General features: G+C 37.3%; 1 protein-coding gene across 7 annotated transcripts in view; it reads right to left on the bottom strand.

The window, feature by feature from the left end:
- The window catches only part of LOC113947481 (dynein heavy chain 5, axonemal-like), a 153,602-nt gene that overhangs the window by 52,724 nt on the left and 78,054 nt on the right, over window positions 1-22,824 (bottom strand). For 5 of the 7 annotated variants that reach the window (XM_027644062.1, XM_027644065.1, XM_027644066.1 and 2 more), the window contains 10 exons: window positions 19,771-19,977; window positions 18,201-18,530; window positions 16,674-16,880; window positions 16,344-16,586; window positions 15,380-15,534; window positions 12,545-13,209; window positions 11,747-12,027; window positions 11,165-11,380; window positions 8,410-8,577; window positions 1,090-1,308 (listed from right to left, as the gene is read on the bottom strand). In XM_027644062.1, coding sequence (XP_027499863.1) covers window positions 1,090-1,308; window positions 8,410-8,577; window positions 11,165-11,380; window positions 11,747-12,027; window positions 12,545-13,209; window positions 15,380-15,534; window positions 16,344-16,586; window positions 16,674-16,880; window positions 18,201-18,530; window positions 19,771-19,977 — 2,691 coding nt within the window. The remainder of the gene's footprint in view (window positions 1-1,089; window positions 1,309-8,409; window positions 8,578-11,164; window positions 11,381-11,746; window positions 12,028-12,544; window positions 13,210-15,379; window positions 15,535-16,343; window positions 16,587-16,673; window positions 16,881-18,200; window positions 18,531-19,770; window positions 19,978-22,824) is intronic. The other 2 variants (XM_027644063.1, XM_027644064.1) reach the window with 2 other exon arrangements.

Below are 22,824 nucleotides of genomic sequence, written 5' to 3'. Positions count from 1 at the left end.
ATTCCACAATTCAGTGATTTAATGAATATTATTTTTAATACATTTAGAAAATAAAAATTAATTAATTAATATTTTTTGCTTTTCCCTTTCTCTCCAGATTTCTGTTCCATTCCAATCACTCAGCATGTAATCTTGGTCAGGACCTATATGTTTCAAATTTAGAAAATACACACTTAACCCAGTGTGAGTTTAGCCCAATGCTCCAAGTGTCATATATAGTCTTCAAACTTTTTGTCTGAATTTTCAAAAGTTCAAAGAGTGGAATAACAGCTCTTACAAGACCTCATATCTCAAGGCTTCAGAAAACCCACAATAAAGCACTGTAATTTCCTATTTTGGTGTTGCTCTTAGATTTAGAAATTCACTAAAAAATATGATAAAGCATCTAACATTTTTGACTGATATACTTTGAAGTGCAGCTATGCAAACAAATCGTGAAGTCCTAGCCTTGCAGGATGCAGTGGTTGAAGTCAAGCCTCTTGTCAATTTTGACTTTGTGTGAAATCAACCAAGGAATTAACAAAGCAAATAATCAAAGAGGCAAAAAGAGTATCCTGCTTTCTCTGAAAACCTTCAGGCTGAAGCCAAAAAAATCTGCATAGGAAAGGTAAATTTCAAGCTCAGTGCAGAGGATAACAATCAGCCCATAATTCTGCAAAAGGTTCCAGTAGAAGTCTGAACTTCAATTATAATTAGGAAAATTAGTCAACCTTCAAATTTGTATGCTTGTATACTCAGTGAGAAAAAGAGAGTAATCCTTCTTATAAATATTTTAGGGCAATTATTTAGGTTAAGCCTAATTCCTCTTCTTACTAAAGCTAAAAGGAATTTGGCTCCTTGGCTTTAAATCTGAACTTTATCCTAATATGAGTCATATGATATGACATAAATCTTCATACAGAAGAATTAACACAAGAAATTGTTTTACTTTGTTAGATACACTAACTTCAAGCAAAACAATCATACATAAAACTAAAAAAAGTGTCATATGATATCAAGACGTCACCATGCCTTGAATTTCTTGAGCACTGTTAATGATCATTACGAAATATTCTCAAAACTGCCCACCTACTTTGTGTGGAAACCTACCTTTTCTCCACCTAATCCTTCAATCAGAGCTGTGGCATTGTTCATCTTCCTTCTGCACGCCTCAGCATCATCAAGCAAGGCCTGCTTCTCTTTCATAGCAGCATCATACATGGCTTGTACCTCATTCAGTTCCATTTGCTTCTCATCCAGCTGGATTTGTGCACTATTCAGTTCCATTTGGGCAGCTGCAAGTCTTCCCTCTTGCAAGGTTAAATTTGCCTACACACGTTTAGAAATAAAGAGTAGTTAATTCCTATTATTTGGCAAGAGCAAATGGCACATATTGTACTGCATTGGGTACATTTAAAAATTATGCATGTTTATAATGACAGAATTTTTTTTCTTTTTACTTCTGGAAGAAAAGCATAGCATTGAAGTTATTCAAGGCAACCTTAAAACGTTTCAATAATATTTCCAGAATGATCTATTGATCACACAATGACCAGTGATTTTAAACCACAACACACTTGAAATAGCTGTATACTAGATACATGAGGCAACCTATGCAAAGTTTTTTGTAATATATTCTTAGTGCAAAAGAAAATTAGGATTGTTCTCATTGATTATAAAATAGTAATAATGATTATTATCAATTACTTCTACAACAAATATATAGCAAATGCATTTTTTGCTTCTCTGGAAAGTAAAACTCTAGAGACTTTTCTCACATCTCTATATAAATTTGCATGATGAGTTACCAGTCATTTAAATGTGGCCTCTTAACTTTTATATTCCTAACAGCAGGGAAACAATATTCTGTGAACTCAGAATGTATTTCCATATACATATTTGCAAAGGATTAGAGCCTGACAAAGTTCTTATGAAATTCACACTTACAGATAAAGGTTGCTTCCATTTACTCTGAATATTTTAAAAACTTGTTTAAATATCATGTATCTTATTTCTATTTTTTCTTCTGTAAGAGTTATGAAGACGGAAACAGCAAAAACTGTTTTATTACGAATATGAAATTTGACACTCACATTGCATGACACTTAAAGAGTAACAGTACAAGGCATTTCTGGAATGACTTTTAGTGAACAGTAGAACCATGGGTTGAGTTTTCACATAAAATCTTAACTAAAAATATAGATCTAATTCTTAACAAAGTATTTTAAAATCAGCAGATTCTTCTTGCTTTGCATAGGGAAAAAAAAAAAAGAAAAAAAAAAAGAGAGAGAAGCCAAGTTCGGATTTTGAGATCTAGGCATAGCAAAAGAAGCAGCACTAAATCTGGTGTATTTCAAAAGATGGGTCTGTGGGCAGGGAATCAGAGAAGTGCACATGTACTAATCATGAAGTAGATTACCAATATCTATGTACATGTATGTTGCATACATGTATATTGGATACAGGTAAATCACACGTAACTATGTGTATGTATATTAGTAATCTAAGTACATGTAGGTACTATATGCTAGAGAATAGCACTGTCAGCACAATTTCAGTTTACTGTAGCCACCTTGTCTGTTGACAGATTCTAGAGATAAAAAGATATTTCAGAACCGAGATAAACCAGTAAAATGGCTGTTCACAAAATTTCCATTATGTAAGAATGCTGAAATATTTTTACTTCACTGTTTATCAAAGAGCACATTAAAGAGCATCTCCTGTTAAATCAGTGAGTCTTGTTCAAATCCAGCTAAGCAGATTTCAGAACCACTAGTGTTATTTTTTAGTGAATCTTGGACTATCAGGAAAAGATTAAACAGCAAAGCAGTTTTGAGGGATTGATGTACTGTTACTGTGTCCTGCACCAGGGGAGAGATGAGAAGGGTGAGGTAAAAGAGAGAGAGACACACAGTGTACAGCTCTTTCTGGATCCTAATAAGAAAGGCCCAACAACAAATGGCTTAATAAGATAACTGCTTTAAAAAGGTTCAGGAGAAGAAAGCAAACATAGATAGTGAGAAAACTTTACATCCCTTCAGATGCTGGGCACCTAGCAGAATCAGACAGAGTCTGGATAGTTTTTCCCACGACATCCTGAGCAGAGCAGATTCTGTCCACGGAGAGAAAACTGTCTCTTTTGGTCATTCAACCTATTATAAATTCCTCTTATTATTCTGTCTTATTAAAGCAGTTACCTCACTAAGCCATCTGCTGTCAGGCCTTTCTTAGTGAAATCCAGAAAGAGCCTTGCACTAGCCCTCTTCTATCTCCTCCCTTCCCCACCACAGAGCATTCTCAAATTCTCTGAGGGCTAAAAATGGGAGTAAAACAATGTTATGACCTATTGTTTCAGCCCCAGATGACAAATAGTGAGGTTACACAGAGAACAAGATCCTTGGAGAGTCAGGAAGAACAATCTAGGGAGAACAGCTGGAACAACAGAGAACTTACACCTGGCTGTGTGTATTCATATTTTACCTTGACATTTATCACAGCAGGATGTGAACTTCAAGGGAAAAAGATGAGCATGTGAATTCCCAATACGTATGAGCAATGATGTCTTGTAAATATGAAAAGCAGCAATAAACTATCCAGAAATGTGAAAAAGATTGCTAAAATAGATTTCCCCACTCTTAAAAGCTCTTAAAAGGCTATCAGCCTTGAAGATCTAGGGACAATGAAAAAATATTCCAGACAAATACAAAGAAAAAAATATATTGTATTATAAAATGAAAAAAAACCACCAAAATTATTTACTTAAGACTACAGGTTCTCTAGAAGATGACTTATAATAAGAAACTATTTTACAGACAATTTAACCAAAGTTCTTAGCCAATTTTAGGGTAACCATAACAAAGTATGAGACATTTTAGTATTAGTTTGATTTATAGGTTACTTAATCATATGTGATGAATAATGGTTGGTTGCACAAGAATGACAGATAACAGCAGGATGACAAACCTAGGTGATCCCCAAAGGCAGAAAGACTACTTGTTTCATATTACCCTTTGAAATCATCACTGTTTGCTCTTTCCCTGTGTTGTTTTTTTTATTTGAAACTCGACTTTTCAAAATTATATGAGTATAAACACAGCTTTTGTATTGACATCACTGGCAGTTTGGCTGGCAGCTTCCTGTGTAAGGCTTTGCCATGAGAGCAGTAGGTAAGTTCTGCTGCCAAAGAGAATCTTCTGCAAGCAACTTCATGCAAGGATTTCCAACCAATAGAAGGCAGGAAGGAAATGTATTTCCCAACCACAAAGAACCACTGCAGCCTTTTTAATTTTAGTGGCATTGCTATGTGAACAAGCTTCACACCCTTCATTTCAACCCTCTGAGTCACGGAGCAAAGCAAGGACTCACAAGCTGGATCCAGTATGAAAGCCTGAATAAATGGATTTTATGTGAACGAATCATGAGGATTTGAGCCATGAGATCCACATTCTTACCTGCACTCCCAGAGAGATGGGGCTACACTAGAACATGCCTAGGCTCACGTGAAAGCACCAGATTTGGCCTTTCCTTGCGACTGGCATTTTGGGGAACCAGACAGACAATTCTCTGCTCCAGGCAGTGCCTCTACTTGCTTTCTGCATCAGTCTGCATGGGGCAAATATGGAGACTACCTCTGCCAACAAGGGCTACAGACTAAATAGTTAAACAGCTGTTTTTCCTTCTTCCAAGTTGTCCTCAGAGAGGACTTCATAGCAGGTGGTAAGGTGATCCTGCACCTTTTAATCTTTTTGTGTTCCACATAAAACCAGAACAAATAAACATGTAATTAGAGTCACACTATACACTTAAATGAAACATGTCCAGGACCTTTCTCTGGCACTGAGGTTAACTAGTATAAAACAGGTCACTTTAAGCTCTCCTAGTCTCTAAAAACAGCATGATTGCGTGCAAACAGCCTTGTGGAAATGGCCCTTGGACCAGGCTAGCTCCTGAAAGATGCCCAGAGATTGCTGAGAAAATGCTGCTTAGCCAAGACCAAATTCACACTAGGGATCATTATAACAATTTAACAGGGCAGATGATCACTTTCCAATGCCTGGAAAAATTCACTAGTACTATTTAATTTATAAGTATTGACATAGCCGTTAAGTTTCTCTGTGATTCATTGCAAACTCAATTTTGCAAAGCACTGAGCATATCAGACCCTGATCCAAGAAGGTAGTTCAATAAAAATGACTTCTCCAGCAAAAAAAAGCCTTGCACCATTTAATTCTATATATACCTGTTCTTGAGTTGAATGCCCAGACCAACTCCAAATCACTCTGAAGAGCAGTCGCTGCTCAGTAAATTCAAGAAACGTAATTAGGAGAATCCATTAAAAAAAAAAACCGTGGCCAAAACTTTAGAGTTCACTACAGGTAAGGAAGATTTGGAGCTTTCTGAGCACTTCTCATGTTTAAAGAATTTTGGCTTTTCAAGTTCATTGTTCTTACAGTCCATTGAGCACTCACTGCTACTGGACTAGGCCAGAAAGCTTCTTGCACTTGACTCTGTCACTTTGCTCCTGAGCCTCAGGGGATGTGCTGAGTGATCATCTTTGCCTTTGCTTCAGTCCTGTTCTGGGCACATGGCATCTAGCTGAAAGTTCTTCATGGAAATACAGTCTCTAAAATGCTCTGTCTTAGATTGCTGCAGATTTTTCCTATAGACACTCCACTGGTTTTATATCAGCTTTCTCAGAGATTCAATATCATGATACACTTACATTCACCATTATTGAGGGAAACATTGTAAAGAGGCAAATGCATAAACAGGTTTTGCAGACATTGCAAAATCAATTAATACAAAAAACCAACCAACCAACCAACCAAACAAACAAACAAAAAAAGAAAGAAAAAAATACCTACATGTACATATACATACATATGCATGTACACATGCAAACAGATCCCTGCAGAGTGACATTAATAAATCTTGGCCTAACTTTCTTTGATACCACTGACCATTCTTTGGAATTAAAATAACCTTTGAAAGGCACAGAGATCATGTCTCTTACCTGCTTTTCACAGTCTCTACTAGTCACTGAAAGACTTTCTGTATTTTTCCGAACTTTTCTGTTCAGTTACGTGTCCTGACTTCACTCTGTTTTGTTAGGTGATCTAATACTCTCCTTCACCCCCCAGAGTATATGTTCATTCCACAGTTATTGTGGGCCTTGAATTCAGAGTTGTATGTTTGCTTTCCTGCCCAGTGGGCATCACCTTGACAAGGACACACTTATTTAAACAGACAACTATCAAATTTCAACACTCCTTGGCTATTACCTCTTCCTCAGGTGTAAATTTCCTCTTATTGCCTGCTATGGTTTTTAGTTCAGCATGGAGATAAGTGAAAGCAGAAAAGGCAATAAAGTCTCATATTTAAAACTGAGTTTGACAGGGAGAATCCTCAATATCAAACAGAATTTATAAACCATAGACAAATTTCCCTTGATCATCATAACAGGCCTAAGGAAAACTTAATTAAAACACAGGAGACATCTCTAAGGGAAATTATACTCCTATACACAGTATTTTAATTGGGGGCTAACAGAATCACAGCAAAATTTAGGGCTTCTCCATTCTGCTGTTATACTCTTCCACTCATGGATAAAGAGCAGATGCTGTCCCAAAATTCTCAGGTTAATCCAGAAGGTATTTTATTAGGTAGCAAGCTAGAGAGGCTCACTTTCGAGCTGAAGGTTTATGGGATAGTCACACACACACAGTGACCACTGTATGATAAACAACTATAAAGCATTGTATTTGTGGGCAGCATTCGGTTATACTTTCTGTGTTTGACTCTAGTTAATGACCCTTGGGCTGCAGGCCACATATCTAAAGAATCTCAGTATGCATTCCTAGAAGTGAGTTAATTTTTGCACACTACATTTACTAAAATATAAGTCACTATCAATTAGATTTTACAAGTTGTCATATTTAAGGCAAACAAGGTACTGAGTCTCACCTAAGATGCAATTTAAAAATATATTGGTTCGATTTTGCAGGTGTTGAAGGGGATTTATAACCTAGAACAGCCATTAGGATAAAGCAGCTTGATTAATTCATTCAGTAAACCTGGATGAATTACCCTGTGCCAATACTTTATGCAGTTTAATTGTACATTTACTTTCAATTATTTTCTTAGCATCACTCCACTGCTTCCTGTAATAATCTCCTGCATACTTCAAACACCTTCTCCCTCCCTCTATCATCTTCAGTTTTTAAAATATTTGTGACTGTTTCTATACGTGACAATAGGCACCACTTTTCCAGGATATGTATGTTTTGGTTTTTATCAGCTACAGTGTGACAAGAATGCAAATACTTGAACACAAAGTTAAATTTATATGTAGCCCTAAAGTCATATATATTCAAATAAAAACCACAAGAGCACTTTTTCAGCTTTCAGAGTTGTATTTGCATACAAAGCCACTATTTTCCCTAGGTCTTGCTCTCTTTTATAGCTCTCAATAGCAAGATTTCAAATTCTGTTTTCATTAGTGAACATCCCATTATTTGAAAAGGGAACAGCTACTTATATATCACAGAAATATAGCCTTCTCTTGAATAAAAAAATATGCTTTTAATGAATTTGAATCAGATGTGTCTAGGTATATTAAAAGATTATGCCAAGAGTTTTGAATATACCATTGATACAGTGGCTTATTCAATAAGAAACTGAACATAAGTACAGTAGAAGCATAACTGATTGAACATATTTCTTCAGAAAAAGAGCCATAAAAATCCCTGTAGAAGCAATGATTATAAATCATTATATAAATATTCAAAGCCCTTTTTTTCAATATGCTCGTAAATGAAACATTTCCAAGACAATAAAGCTATCTGTAGGAATGCAGATAGCAGTAGCAGATCCCTTTTATTGTAATTCAGTGTTACAACAGAATTCTATGCCCAGTGACTACTTACTTTATTTTCTATGTACTCCTGAATGTCATAGTTCGAAACTCAAAAATTTTTTTAGAGACATGAATTCCAGCAAAATTCACTAAAGAACAGTTCTGTGCCAAGAATGGTCTCTCCTCTCCCAGATTCTACCATGACCACAGTGAGTAGGGTCCTTCCCAGGCCAGTAGGACTGAGGAGTTTTCTTGAAGCCAGAGTGCCTGGCACCAAGTCCAGAGCAGAGAGGGTATTGTTATCTCCCACTTACAGCTAGCCAGGCTCTATAAAGAACCCACTGAAAAATGACTGCATTCACACAAGTAACAAATGTACCAGAGGGTAGCTGTGTAAGAGGAAAAAGTTGGCTGGACATACTTAAGATGTGTATACTTGACTTCGTAACCAGATGTGAAGAAACAAGAATCTCTTGTAACTCATGATCTTTTTTAGCCAAAATAATACAACCTTTTTTCCCACTCAACTGTATTTATCCCTCAAAAAAAAAAAAAAAATGAGCAACAAGAAATACCTTAAGAGGAAGAACTTCTTTATTAATACCATAGAAGTAAGCCATTGCTTGTGTCCATGAGCAAAGACCTGCTACATTTCCACACACTTTTTTAGCAGCCTCAAGATTATAATCCTCCATATCCAAATAAGGCTCTAAAAGCTCTACAGTTTCTCCCGTGATTGAGTCCTAGTCAATGGAAAGGAAAAATTATTTTTTCAAATGGATTTTACAATTAGGTCTGCTTCACAGAAACATTTTTATTTTTAAAGTCATGAGGCTATCAGCTTACAGAATAAATTAACAGAATGACACTGTTGTCTTTCACTCTTATAAAGGACAGATTAGTAGTTTTCTGTGAACTTGTGAAAATAAGTACCACTTCCATTGCAACAGATTGACTTGAGTTGCCATTTAATATCCCTATTTGACCGATAAGATTTACAGACATTACTTGTACCCATAGTTCCACGACAATTTAAGGTGATCTAAGTTACTGTTGCTACAACACTGTACCTTCTTTCCCTTCCCCCTCAACCAGATGTTCTTGCCCCAAATCTTTGATACCAATCACCAATGCTCAGTGACCCAGTTTGGAAGTTATCATAATAGCATATCATAATACCATAATGACAGAAATGTAAGTCAGCGAACTACTGATTAATTTATTTCTAGTCTAGTTCCAGGAACAAGCTCACCATGGCATCAGACAGGTACTGATGCGAACACAGCTAAGGGAGTCAAACATAGCTTTGGGAAGGAAAAGGGTGAAACTGCAAGGCACTGACTTCACTGACGCTAATCCTTTTCCTTAACCTCAAAAGAGATTTCTTTCAGCTGTTATTCTAATATCAGCTTTTATCCCCCTTTCACAATCTGTTGAGAACATGAAAAGCCAGATCTTTGATGATGGTGGTTACTTTGTAATTATGTGTCAGAAGAAAATGGAATTCATCTCCTTCAGCAATGTAGAGAGCAGAAGGGTTTATACAGGGTAACAATGGTTGCTTAACAATAGAGGTGTTAAGAATCTTCCTTTTTTTTTTTTTTGGCAATGTATTAATGCCTTTCTTTTAATGCATCTAAAAATCAACCACCATTCATACTGTCAAGCAATTTACCCTTTTCCTGTTTTCTGTATAGTAGAAAGGGCTGCCTTGTCTGATCTTTAGCTACTCTACTAACAAAGACATTCACTATATCCTTCCCAAGATCAGCCATGGTGACATTTTCGCTATGATCATTTACTAAAATGTATAATAGTGCTGGACAAACATTTTGCCTTTTTTTTTTTCTCCTACTCAAAATTATGAGCTAGTAAGTTGGCAAAGGTGAAGGAAAGACCAACCAGCAATGGCCTAAATTTCTGTACAAAAGCTTGGAAAATGTCACACTTTTCCTTCTAAGTAATGAATTTTAAACCCAAAGAACTACTTCATCCACTAATTTTCATTGCCTAAAAAATTATGAAATAACAAAAATCTCACAAACAAGTAAGTAGCGTCGTCTACTCAGAACTCCAAACATAATGAGCTTTCTTGTCATATGTACGCAGAAAAGAGAAATGACACAGAAGGACAGGATGAGAAGTACCCCATCAGGGATAGAAGTAGTCTAGTATTCTACACCACATTCATCAGTATCACTTCCAGCTAGAACTTGGTCCCACAGATGTTGTTCTGACTCCTCTGAGTAAAGTTAAATGTGTTGCAAACTACCAGTAGGAATACATACACTATTAATAAGTCCCACAACTGGAAGCCTCATTAGAGAGAAGCTTGAGTAAGGAGTGCATAATTAGTCCCTGCTATCTTTAAACTCATTTTCTCTTTCTGTTTAGTGAAAATAGCACTTTGAAAAGTGACCAGATTGACAGGCCCAGGAAGAAAACTGTCTACAGAGGCAGTGCAAGTTTCCACATGGTGCCTCAAAAACATGGCTCCCTGGGAGAATTGGCTCTTGGGGACAGTGAGAATGATCTTTACAACAAAAACACTACAGCAGCTTAAAAAACGGATCAGCAAAATGCACGGCTGAAATAGATTTTTAAAAAAATCAGTGTACAAACGAAAGAGTATGTTCTGCAACATTGCACAAAAGCCAGGTTTTGCTGAAACCTGGTCCAGCTACCTGTGACATCTTTTTTTTTCTTACAGAGAAATTTTCGTTGTCTCACAGTTCAGTGAATCTTGCTATAAAAAAGGACAAGGTTATGTCCTGGCAGAAATAAAAACCTGTGTCTGCTTTTATTTTTCTTACAGTTGATATTGAGGTTCTCAGATCATTCTTCATTTTGCTACTTTTCAAGTGAAAGAACCCCAAAAGTTTCCAAATATGCCAGTATTTTTCCTGACAGGATGCTCATTTTCTCCTGTTACCTCCCTACCAAAGTGGAGACAGAGTTCTAGAGTGCCTTATAGGCAAACAGGCCTGGTAATGCTGGAGAAGGTGAGTCATTTGAAAAATCAAGAGTGGTCCCTTCTAAGGCAAATTCTTACTTAGAAGCAGGAATTGACTGAAAAATATAACACTAAGGTTCTCAAGATTTGGTCTATTGCTTGGGATACTTCTGTCTGCAATCAAAACTGTGTGGCTCAGGAGAAAATTGTTGAAATAATGAACCGTGAAAATGAACAGGAATGGAGTCACAGAGATATCTACAACTATAGGTACATGAAAGCCTCATCTGTTTCAAACTACCTTTATGGTAGAAGGCACTTTCATGTGAACTCTGAAGATAGTTATAGGAGCAGTAGTGCCCCTGTTAACTTCTTACCTTCTGAAAAGTAAGCAACATGTTAAGAAATCCCGAATTATTCATTAGCTTCTGAGCCTCAGTCCATGACGGCTTTACACCTGGGCGTTCTTTATCTAGTGTTACAGCATCTATTTTTCTTTGGAATAAAAGTAGCACACAATCCATAATCCGCATTATCAAGTGAGGAGGTTTACCCAGTTTGCGAACAGTTGCAATGTCAGAAGGTTTTATTGTCTGAAAAATCATAAAAGAAAATAGTTCATTTATTTAAGCATTGACTCAATTGCAAAGAATGATGTTTTTCCTGGAGGACTGTATATGTAATGCAATTATTGCAGGTTTGCAGGTCACTCAGATGCATTTCCACAGAAAGTCCTTAAAGATAGTACCACTCAATAACTGCTTTATTACCCAACAGTAGAGTACTGCCCATCTTACCTCTTCCCCTCTTCAGTTTTCAGGGTTTTTTTCTACAAGGTTTTACAGGCCAGTGCTAGTTCTTTCAATATTTCCCCCCCCCCAAGTCAGAAGTATGAGCTATGTTATTACAAATAATAATCATTAACCACATGCATGTTCAGAATATACTTTGATTCTGACCTGCAGGGCTGCCTCGGCTTCTTCCAGTGCAGGTCTTGCAGCTTCAAGCCTCTCTTCTGCTGCTGCTTTATCAATGGCAATGTCATCCACAATAGCCTGAGCCTTGTCTTTCACCTTTTGCACCTGCATTTTCACTTTTTCGGCAGCACGGGCTTTCATAGTTACTTCTAATAAAACTTCATCAGCTTTTTTTGAAGCTACAGCCAAATCTTTCTCCTTCATAGCCAGCTCTTCGGAGAGTTGATTTACTGAAACCTCAGCTTCCATCAGTTTTGCAAGACCTGTGGTGGACAAATTCCATTTTAGAAACAGGAAGACTTATTGAGAGAGAAACAGTGAAGCAATGGATATTCAAAAAAAGTCACTCAGATTTCTATTTAGAAACACCAGTGAGTGGTCCCATTTGTTGAACACCAAAATTAAGCAGGAGTAATATTTTATTTTTCTTTTATTCAAAAGATTCTTCAGAGAGAGTGAATATGAATATTTACTTACCTTCTCTCAGATTTACTTTTAGCATGCTTAAATGTGAAAACTAGGATGTCAGTAGTTCCTTCACATTCATACATGCAGGTATTTCAACTGCTAACTAATAATCTGAACATTCATAAAGTTCACTGAAACAAGACCTCTGCATATTTTGTAATCACACACAACAGAGCGGAAAACATATGAGTCTGCTTCCAAATGAAAGTGTGCTCACAATTTAAGTCCACACTTTCAGGTTCTTTTATTAAGATTCTTCTCACTCTTTTAAAAACAAACAAAGAAACAAAAATCAAATCGATTTTACAGTACCTGTTCTCATGCGTTCAGACAAGCATCCAACACTGGCAAACCTTTCTTTGTAAATAGTTTTGTAGCCTCCAATGAAGGACAGGTAAGATTTTGGCGTCACAAATGTTCGTCGCCTATATCGTTCAAAATATTCAACACACTTTTCAGCTACAATATCTTGAATTGTTCCCATGGTGTTAACAACACTCTGTTTCACTTCCTCTGTACACTCAATATGGTAGGAAGCTAAAAAGTGCTGCGCAACAGCCACAAGAGCATCTTTAGGCCAGCGCTGGAACCAGTCCATGGTACAGCCTGAAATCAGACCTGGAAATTTGAGTGCACGAGTTCTGAATTTTTCCCCAACAGGAGAAAAACAAAGAACCACATGAAGGTTATCCCGAACTCGAGCAAGAAAGTAATTATAAAGATTTTCACCAGTGGGACTACGCCTTGGGTACTCCTTCTTCATTGCTGGTATCAGGTCTTGTGTGATTTCACCTATTTCATCTCGTGCAAAAAGATTTGAGACTTCACCTGAAGCCAAAAGATTGTTCATGTACTCAAGAAAAGATTCGTCTCTGACTTCGTTGTCTGTGAATATAAAGACAACACCCTTTCCTTTTTGCCCAGCAGTACGGTACAAGATTTTCAGATCATCCAAAAGGTTGTTGATGGCATATGTTCTGGAATAGAAAATTATTAAAGAAGGAGAGAACAAGAATTACAGACCATTTTAGGAGATATCTATCATCTGGAATAGCTTCCTTAAGGCAAGGAAAAAAAATATAGAAAAAAAATTAATACTATATCTCCTGGTTACGTTTTTTAGGTTTTTTTCTTAAACATTTCCCAAAGTGAATGCTCAGTAACGTAAATCATGAGAAAGGAGGTGAAATCAACAAAATAATGCGCTGGAAAAAATGATGGTGAGAGCAATACTATGTTTAAGGTAATTATAATGCTGCTTTGCATTCCTATATTTGCAGATGTAATTTTTTTATTGGAAATGTAGGTTAATACAGCTGGATGAAATTGTCAAGTAGCTTTTGATACCTGTAACCATTACGTAAATATAGCTGGATTATCTTTTAAAGATATTGAGAGCAAGTTAAAGGAAATCATTAAGAGACAAGAGAAAACAAAACTGAGGGGTTTATTGTGTTTTTTACTGTATTTACGGTTTAACTAAAATCAAGCCCCAGAAATGGTATTTGAACATTATCACTTGGGCTGATCAACTCTGCTGCAAATGGAGACCATGATTGTTTCTGTCATTATGCCTCTTATAGCTGGTACACACAGGTAAGATTCAGATGACATCCACGCAAATTCAACCACGGATTTCAGATTGTGCAATATAAAATGAAGTAAAGTAAGGTTAATAAAATGGCAGATTTTGTCCTTAGCTAATTAAAGCTGAAATTAGGAACCTCTTTGAAGAGATTCTTGGCAATAAGAGACTGGTTTCAAAGCAAAGTCCTTAGTAATTGCTGCAACACATGCATGACCCATTCTTCACTATTTGACAGCCTCTCTTTTTTATATTCAATATGCCATACAGAAAATGTCCCAGTTCTCTTCCAGCTCCATCTTACCTCTGCTCTATAAATACTCCTAATGCAAGCACTGCAGAGCTTGTAAAACAATCTAGTTCTTCAGTTTGCATATGTCAGCTACAGTTTCTACAGTGATTTGTGGTATTCTAATAAGAAGATAAGAATTTCTCTACCAAGTCAGAACAGCAGTCTATCTAATTCAATAATCTTAACATCAGCAATTTGAAATGATACTTAGAGAGAAAACATGAGCCAGTATCCACTTTTCACTGCACATTCCATTCTTCCTCTCTCCATATTCATTGCCATTGTATGAATAATACTAAAAAGTATGTCCACCTTGTCTTCTCACTGTCCAATTAAATCTGCTGATATTGTGTTCACAGCCTCCTGTGGCAAGTTACAAAAGCTGACCATCTGCTTGTTAAATACACACTTTCAGCTACCTGCTTTTAGGTTGCCTCCAGTTAGCTTCAGCAAATGAACCTTTCCTAAGTGACTGAAATATATATGTGCCTTATTAATGCATTTTGAATCTTGCAAGTCTAGAGACTCTCTTCTGTGACTCTTCATTATTTTATTTCCCTCCTTATTTTGTTCCCTTTGTTACTTCCTTCTGCTTCTGGGACACAGGAAGAGATTGTGATACATCTTTCTTTCTCTTTCCTTTCACCAGAAACCTCATATCATTATTCACAGACCTGATATACATCTCTAAGGCATATTTCTCAGCATGTTAAGTAGTTTGCAAAGTGAAATACACTCTGCTGGTCCTTATTGCTTACCACATTAAACCCTCTGTCAAAAGAGAAGTAGAAGGAAGACAGTAGTTACTCCCCATCCCTTCAAATTTCTATTAATTACTAAGTTTCAGCACTACAAAATATAAAGACATTGATAGCAGTTGTAATAACACAGTCTGGCTACCTAAGGATCTATAGAAAAATTACTATTTCCCCATGCTCATCAGCATTTGCCTATCATGCAGCATATACCAGAAGATTATTTCATGTTATTTCTACTGCAAAATTATATTTTATTGGGATATTACAGAAATGCATTGCAGACTCAAACACCCAAGGAAAGGCATACTTTGTGTCAATAGCATAAAGTCAGAAAAACAAAGACCCAGCATCTGTCATCTACAGATTGTGTATTCGCACAGACACTTTTGATCAAAAATGTAGTTTACAATGAGGGATGAAATGTTTGAGAGGTTTGTATTTCTTTAAGTTGATTGCATTTATTTCTATGGTAAATTAAGGAGTAAATGTCTGTGTATGCTGCACTGTGTTACCTTGTTAAAGTAATCTGAAAGCTCTCATATCCAGCAATATATGATGCTAGTCTGGTCAGACTCTGTTTTCCAGATCCACCCACACCCACCAACAACGCATTTCCTTGTGGAGTTCGAATAATCCGTGATATTTTAATCAAATGGATGATTGCATCCTATGTATAGAGAGAAAAGGGGATGAAGAGATGTAAAAATAATACAACATATAAGTAGCCAGAAGCATGTCACCAAGTAACTGCCTCTCAACAGCTAGATGACTTCTCTGGAGCCTGTGCCAAAGACTTAGCCCTGTACTTATCAAAGTAAACAGGTGATTTTCCCCTGACTTCAGTGGGCAGCAGGACTAGCCCAAGAGAAATGTCCTTATATGAAGCAATGTCATATGCGCTGTCTGTAGCCGGCAGAGCTGAGGGCATGCCCCCTAGAGGACAGAAGGAAAAGTTGAAAGGACTCCCCCAGCCTTTTAGCTGAGCTATTTACAGGCTCTCTAAATAGGCTAACAAAGCTAAAATACGAGTACACTATCTACATTTCTTATTCAACTGCTATATTTATCTTGGAGCAAGAATTAATCTGAAATGTCCTAAAATCCTACCAAACCACCCAGTCTAAAGCTGAAGAAAGCATCGTGCATCAAGACCTTTGAGAAGGAGGTAACTTACAGGAAAGCAAGATGACAATCACAATGTGCACTGTATAAACAAATTAGTTGTGCTTTGAATTATGCAAAGAATGAGGAAAAGAAGATGAGGAAATGCAAAGAGATGGAATAATTCGTGGGAGCGTAGGCAGCTAGAGATGGCAGCATGGCTTTGTAGAGTTCATTTGTAAGGCTCTCTGGATGCAAAGCTAGCCATTCTCAGCTATCTCCAAAGTAATGTGATAGAAACACACAAGATCTGTGTATCAGTAAGTGCAAAAGACCAGGCACTTCTGGTATGAATATAATTACAAACAGCAATACCTTGAAAAATACCAAATCCATCTTTGATCCTCTGACAGTTTCATTGTACTGTTGCATGAACATCTGTAATCTTTCAGCCAAATAATCCAGAGATGGGATAGGCTCGTAAATTTTTGGAGCCTTCAACTCCACATCATCAGGTTCATCTCCGGTAGTCTCTGGGACATCACGCAAGAAATCCACAAAGTATAATTCTGTGCATTTATCTTCAAATAGATTTTGACCATGCTCTACAGAAACAATCTACAACAATACATTAAGGATTTCTTTAGTAATGAAATATGTCATCGGCCTCTTTCCGTCACAAATACTGAAACACTATTTGCCTACCTTTTCCAGTGTATCTTCAAACCAGTCTTTATCATTTTGGCTGATGAATCTGTCTGCAATAACACGTCTGCACTCATGTTGGAACAAGGCTACCAAAACACTGATGCTCTGGCAGACATCAGAAGTAACTGTAAGTATTCCTTGCCAAATACGACTGAGGTCTCGTAAATTGAAGATGTAATGAAATTTAGCTGGAGTCGGTAACATCTACAAAATAATGTCACAAACTATATTCAAATAATTGCTAAAGAAAAATATTTCCTACTTAGTATTAAGTGAGTATGGAAATTTTCACAAACTTCAGTCTTGCCAAGCAGAAATACATGCTTGGCATTTAAGAGGCAATGGTAAAAATGAAGAAATGACAGTAGCCATGAGCACACAGATTTCATTTGAGTTTCTTTGAATCTCTCAAGTCCCAGAAACATGCACTGAAGAGTAGTCAAGACAGGTTAGTTAATGATGGCATTGAAGGCCACAGTAAAAATGTCAGCACCGTTTAATCTGTGGTGTTGCTTCTGTCCTTTCCTCCAGATAATTTCTTTTACTCTCTTTTGTCCTTTCCAAGAACATGTGAGGAAAGGTTCATGAGGAAAAGGGAAAGTAGATGAGGAAAAGAAAACAAAATAAAAGAGAGTAGAAAAATAATAAAATAATATTTTGGGGGAAATTTACAACTTAGCAAAAGCCAGGTTTTCTCTTTAGGAAGTTAACTAGCAGTAATAAGCACCATTTCTGTTGAATATACGGGTGAATATTGACTAGCCAATAGTTTCACTAGAAGTCTCTCTATTTCTCCCTGTAAGCCAAGTTTATATCTATAGTGAGTTGTTTGTGCAATTCTCACCAACCTTTTCAAGTCTAGAAAATATCATTGAACAAATCCCTATCTCTCCACTACTCCCCTCCACTTTTCTCATTAGAAGAACAAATTTGACACATATTTCTATTATGTAATCTTAACATTTTCAAATTTCGTTCTACACATACAGGTTTTTTGTCTATTTCAAAGCAAAATTTGCTTAGGAATTGCAGTTAAATATTTTTAACATCTGTTTGAAATGGAAAAAGTCAATATTCAGAAATTGCTAAGTACCAGATCTCATTCGTTTTGAACTGATTCCCTCTCCGCCAAATTTGACTTTTTTTTTTAATTCAGATCTTTAAAGTTTGTCACAATCCCAAACATCTTTAGAGAAGATTCCTATCTAATTTTTTGTTTCTTGTTCCTTATGCTCTAGACGTTTACTCAGCCACAAGATCTCTCAATCTTTCTATCAGCTATGCTTACTATATTATACATATATAATGTGATTCTTATATTAGCTATAGAAGGCACTACATGTGATTATGTTTTCAGTCAGCTAAGGAGGTCCTGAGAGCAACAAATTCAGAACAGGCATCAGAAAGTAGTTATACACACTGGTCACAACTTCACAATATGAAGTATGAATGCAAACAACAGTTCAAAAGACCTGGGTCAGATGCTTCAAGGCCTTAAGAGATAATAATAATAGGTAATTTTACCTTTCCTTTTGTCATTTGCCAAACCTTTCGACTTGTAGATACTAATGCTGAAGCCAGTTTACATATTTCTGCAGGGAAATGACGTTGTTCACAGAAATAACCTTCAGCTATTGTTTGAAATATTTTATCAATAGAGGAACTAGAAGGCAGTGTGCAGTTGTAGATGGTGAACTGGCGTTTCAGGCGCTGTGGGATGTCATTTCGACCTCCCCCAGGGTGAATCATAGCAGCTACAAACTGGATGTCAATCACATGTGTGAATTCTCCTGGCTTCTCCAAACTGTAGAAACCTTTCTGTTCCATCAGCTGTCTTACAATCTCATTGGTGACCTAGATACCAAAAAAAAAAAAAAAAAGGAGGAGTTAAGTGTTTCAGGGTCCTCAATATGCAATGTGGCAACCAAGCATATGCAGTGGATTGGCCACACGTAAGTGCCATGTTATAAGTAGTTGTGGACATGAAGTCAGACATTCAACTAGATTTGCATGATTTTAATTTAAGAACATTCAGCACTTTAAGTTTTCAATCCAGACCATATATTCAGATTGACACAGGCACTTATATAGTGAAAAAGAAGGGTTAATTTAGCATGAAGTATAGCCACACATTCACTTGTATAGAGGCAGTGAGAGAGCAGGATTACAGAGCTATACTGGAAGCAGGAAAGTTATTTTTTCTCAGCAGTAATTTTTTTTTTTTAATTCAGATTTTCACAGTATAGGTCTGTAAGTATCAATACCACAAGACAGCTTGCTAGTCTTGAATGTCAACTGTGATCATAGAATTGTTTAAGTTGGAAAGGACCTTTGAGATCATCAAGTCCAACCATTAACCCAGCATTGCCAAGCCCACCACTAAGCCATGTCCCTAAGTGCCATATCCACCTATCTTTCAAATACTTCTGGGGATGGTGACTCCACCACTTCCCTGGGCATCCAGTTCCAGTACTTGACAACCCTTTTGGTGAAGAAATTTTTCCCTGTTATCCAATCTAAAACTCTCCTGCTGCAACTTGAGACCATTTTCCCTTTTCCCATTGCTTGTGAGAAGAGATCAACATCCACCTGGCTACAACCTCCTTTCAGGCAGTTGTAGAGAGCAATAATGTCTCCACTGAGCCTTCTTTACTCAAGGCTCAACAACCGTAATTTCCTCAGCCACTCCTCCTAAGTCTTGTTCTCTAGACTCATCACCAGCTTAGATTTCACATAATAGTAACTGCAATTTACAGTCCAGAGCAGATCAAAGAAGGAAATGCTTCCTTTCCCACTCTGGTTCTTAGGACTGCTAGTTTGGAAATTCTACTAGCTCTGCATGCAACCATACCAAAAGGCTTAAAAGCTACAGTGATTGCACTTGTGGCTTGACACTCTCCCTGATCTTTTGGGAATGATAGCTTATTAGTCCTGTCAAAAACTGGCTTGGGGAAATTGTTTTTAATAAACATACTTGGTCTAGTCCATATTATGATACCATTTTCCTAAACTGTCCCATTTTTGCAACCCACAGATCAGTACTTCCATCTGCAAAAATGGTAAGACCAACAATTTTCAAATGTTTTCCTTTTACCTGATCACCCCATTCATTAATCACAGGCATGTTGATGTCATCAATAAAGACAGTCATTTTCTTCCCTGACGGAGGACCGTATGTGGTGCCCATTCTTTTATCTACGTAACTTTCTATGCTCCTTTGGAACATATTTGGTAGAGTTGCAGAAGAGAAGTTTAGGCATTTGGTCAAGTGAACATCAGGATCATACTTGGTTGTATAATTCTGCAAGACAAACCAATTTAAAGTGCACCAGTAAATCCAGATGAATTCAGCCAAAAGGAGATGCAGACGCACAGCAGCCCTGCAAAAATCTCTGTCCTGCTATTAACTTCAAAATCTCAAACCCCAGTTTATTTCAGATAAATATACCATCTGCAACTTGAAATTCAAACTGTCAGTTAATGTTTTGCATAAAATTTCTAAGTATTAAAATTTATAAGCTTTTAATAGACTTCACTAAGTGTTACAACAAGTAGATACGTGCCAACTCAAGATGCAAATAAACTTTGCATTAACAATTGTCAGGATTTTTCCTAAATTCAAGCTGTTAGTGATGAACTATTATAGCAGACTGCAAGGAACAAGTGAAAAACCAAATCCTTTTTCACGTTTACACTACAGGAACATATCTTACAACAAAAGCAGTGTAAAGAAATGGTAGTTTAAAATTAAACCCAGTTACATCACATTTACTGATAGTTATCTTTTCTTAATAAGGAAACGAATCCTTGAATTTTATGAATATGTACAATTTCCATAGCTGCTGAGGATACCCTAGAGCAACAAAGCTCCACTCTCTGCATTTAGTGAGGCTTCATAATAAAAATATGTAACCCTGGAGTCACATCAAGGGAGACATATATATAGATATATAGATATATATATATATAGCATAGGAAATATTTTGTTTAGGAAAAGTCTTGGAGCATAAAAATAGTGTTAAAAATTCCATATTTCCAACATAGTTTCTTTTTAAAGATTCTTCTGCAATGATGACAAAGTCAAATGTCATTTAAATTCTCATGTGCATAAGAGGGTTGACTAGAAATATTCCCATTTTGGTACCTCAGAAAAATAAATCTATACCATTGCTGATGAAGTGCTCTAAGAAAACTCCAGTGAAACATACACTCCCTGTGACAACAGAAAGGAAGATACAGCCAAACACCCTCAAAATATTTTGATTAATATTGTTAAAATGTTGATTTTGTTGATATGGTGATTGCAGTTTAAGAAAAGGTGCCCTTCAGAAATAGGTTTTTCTCAGACCTCACCCAAATGACAGTTTATACATGCGATGTATACGCAACAGTCCTGTATTTGGTGAGTACTCTCGACAGGGTTGGTGCAGGTCACTGCTCAGACCTCTCTTTGGCACTCCAACAATTTGTACAAAGCTGATGTACCAGGTGCAGGTGCCTAGGGGTTGGCAGCTGGAGCTGTGGGGCAGCCCCTTGCAAGAAGGAGGCAGGGGTTTCTCATGCCAGACACAGCCAGTTCCAGCCACCTCCAGAAGATCCACTGGAGACACTCAGCCTGTGTAAGAAAGGGCAAAATGCTGCCTGGAAGTTGAGAGAGAGAAACAGCCCTGCAGATACCAAGGTGAGAATAGAAAGAAGGGCAGAAGTTGCTCTAGCAGAGATTCCCCTGCAGCCCGTGGTGCAGACCAAGGCGAGGCAGGCTGTCCCCCTGCAGCTCATGGAGGTCCACAGGGGAGCAGATATCAACCTGCAGCACATGGAGGACCCTATACTGGAGTAGATGAATGCCCAAAGGAGGCTGTGACCCTGTGGGAAGCCTGCACTGGAACTCCTGGAAGGACTTGCAGACCCATGGAGAGAGAAGCCCAGGCTGGAGCAGGTTTTCTGGCAGGACTTGTGACCCTGTGTACCCACACAGGAATAGTACACGAAGAACTTCAGCCCCAGTCAGAACTGTAACCCATGGAAGGGACCCCAGGTTGGAGGAGGAAGCAATGTGAGGACAAAGGAGAGGCAGAGTAGAGCTGTTATGTAGTGACTGCAGCCCCCATTCCCCACTCCCTGCACTGCTCTGTGGGGAGGAGGTAGAGGAGTCAGGGATGAAGGAGTTAAGGTGACCCTGGGAAGAAGAGGGGGGTGAGGAGAGGGTGTTTTTAGTATTCTCTTTGATTTTCACCGTCCAATTCAATTTTTAACTAGAAATAAATTTTAAAAGCATTTCCCAAGTCAAATGTTTTCCCCATGGCAGTAATTGGTGAGTTGAGATCTCCCTGTCTTTACCTCATCCCCTGTGCTGCTGAGGAAAGGAAGAGAACCAGCAGCTGGGTGGAGGTGTTGCAGCTGGGCAAGGTCAACCCACTGCAACGAGGAATTTTCAAACATTCAAAAAGCATGCATCTATTTTATTCATGATGGCATTTCAGAATGTTTACATGGTAACTGTAATATTGCACACTACATAAACGAGAACTATCTTCGAAAAAAAAGAGGTTGTCGAATGGGATTGTTCTTGTTAGTTAAACAATCAGAGAATTTTCAATTGTCTTATATCAGATTCATATTAAATTTTTGATTTTTTGCAATTTGTGAATTAATAACAGAGATTAAAGATCACAAATTAACATTCCATTATAAATTCTTTTTTTATTATTTATACTGGCAACTGACTCAATATTGAAGATTAATTCAGATTAATTCAGATTACTACCTGAAGTGTTCAATATTAAAATCTTTTTACTTTCTCATGAAACCAACTGCTTAATCTGAAAATTTCTTTTCCACAAGGTGTAGGAAAGTAAAATTCTACAGAAGGTGAAGCAGAAGGGGAACAGTTGTGAATGCAGATTCCTAACCTTAAATGAGATCAAATGTCTACTGACATTATGCTCTCTTGTGTAATGAACATACTTTGCTCTATAGCATAGACTCAGGGTAAGCAACTCCCAAGAATCAGCTCCAATTATTTTTAGGGACAGGAATGGCAGCTGAAGCCTGGAGGTTGCCAGTATCTGGACAAAATCCAGTATGCGGAATATCAAGACCACCACCCAGACCCCGCCTCTTCACTCTGCTAAAATAGTTCTCCAGC

Source organism: Corapipo altera, unplaced genomic scaffold (assembly GCF_003945725.1).
Source record: "Corapipo altera isolate COAL_440 unplaced genomic scaffold, ASM394572v1 24b, whole genome shotgun sequence".
NCBI lineage: Eukaryota > Metazoa > Chordata > Aves > Passeriformes > Pipridae > Corapipo > Corapipo altera.
The sequence above is the reverse complement of the archived record's forward strand: the minus strand, read 5'-3'. Positions and strand labels throughout refer to the sequence as shown.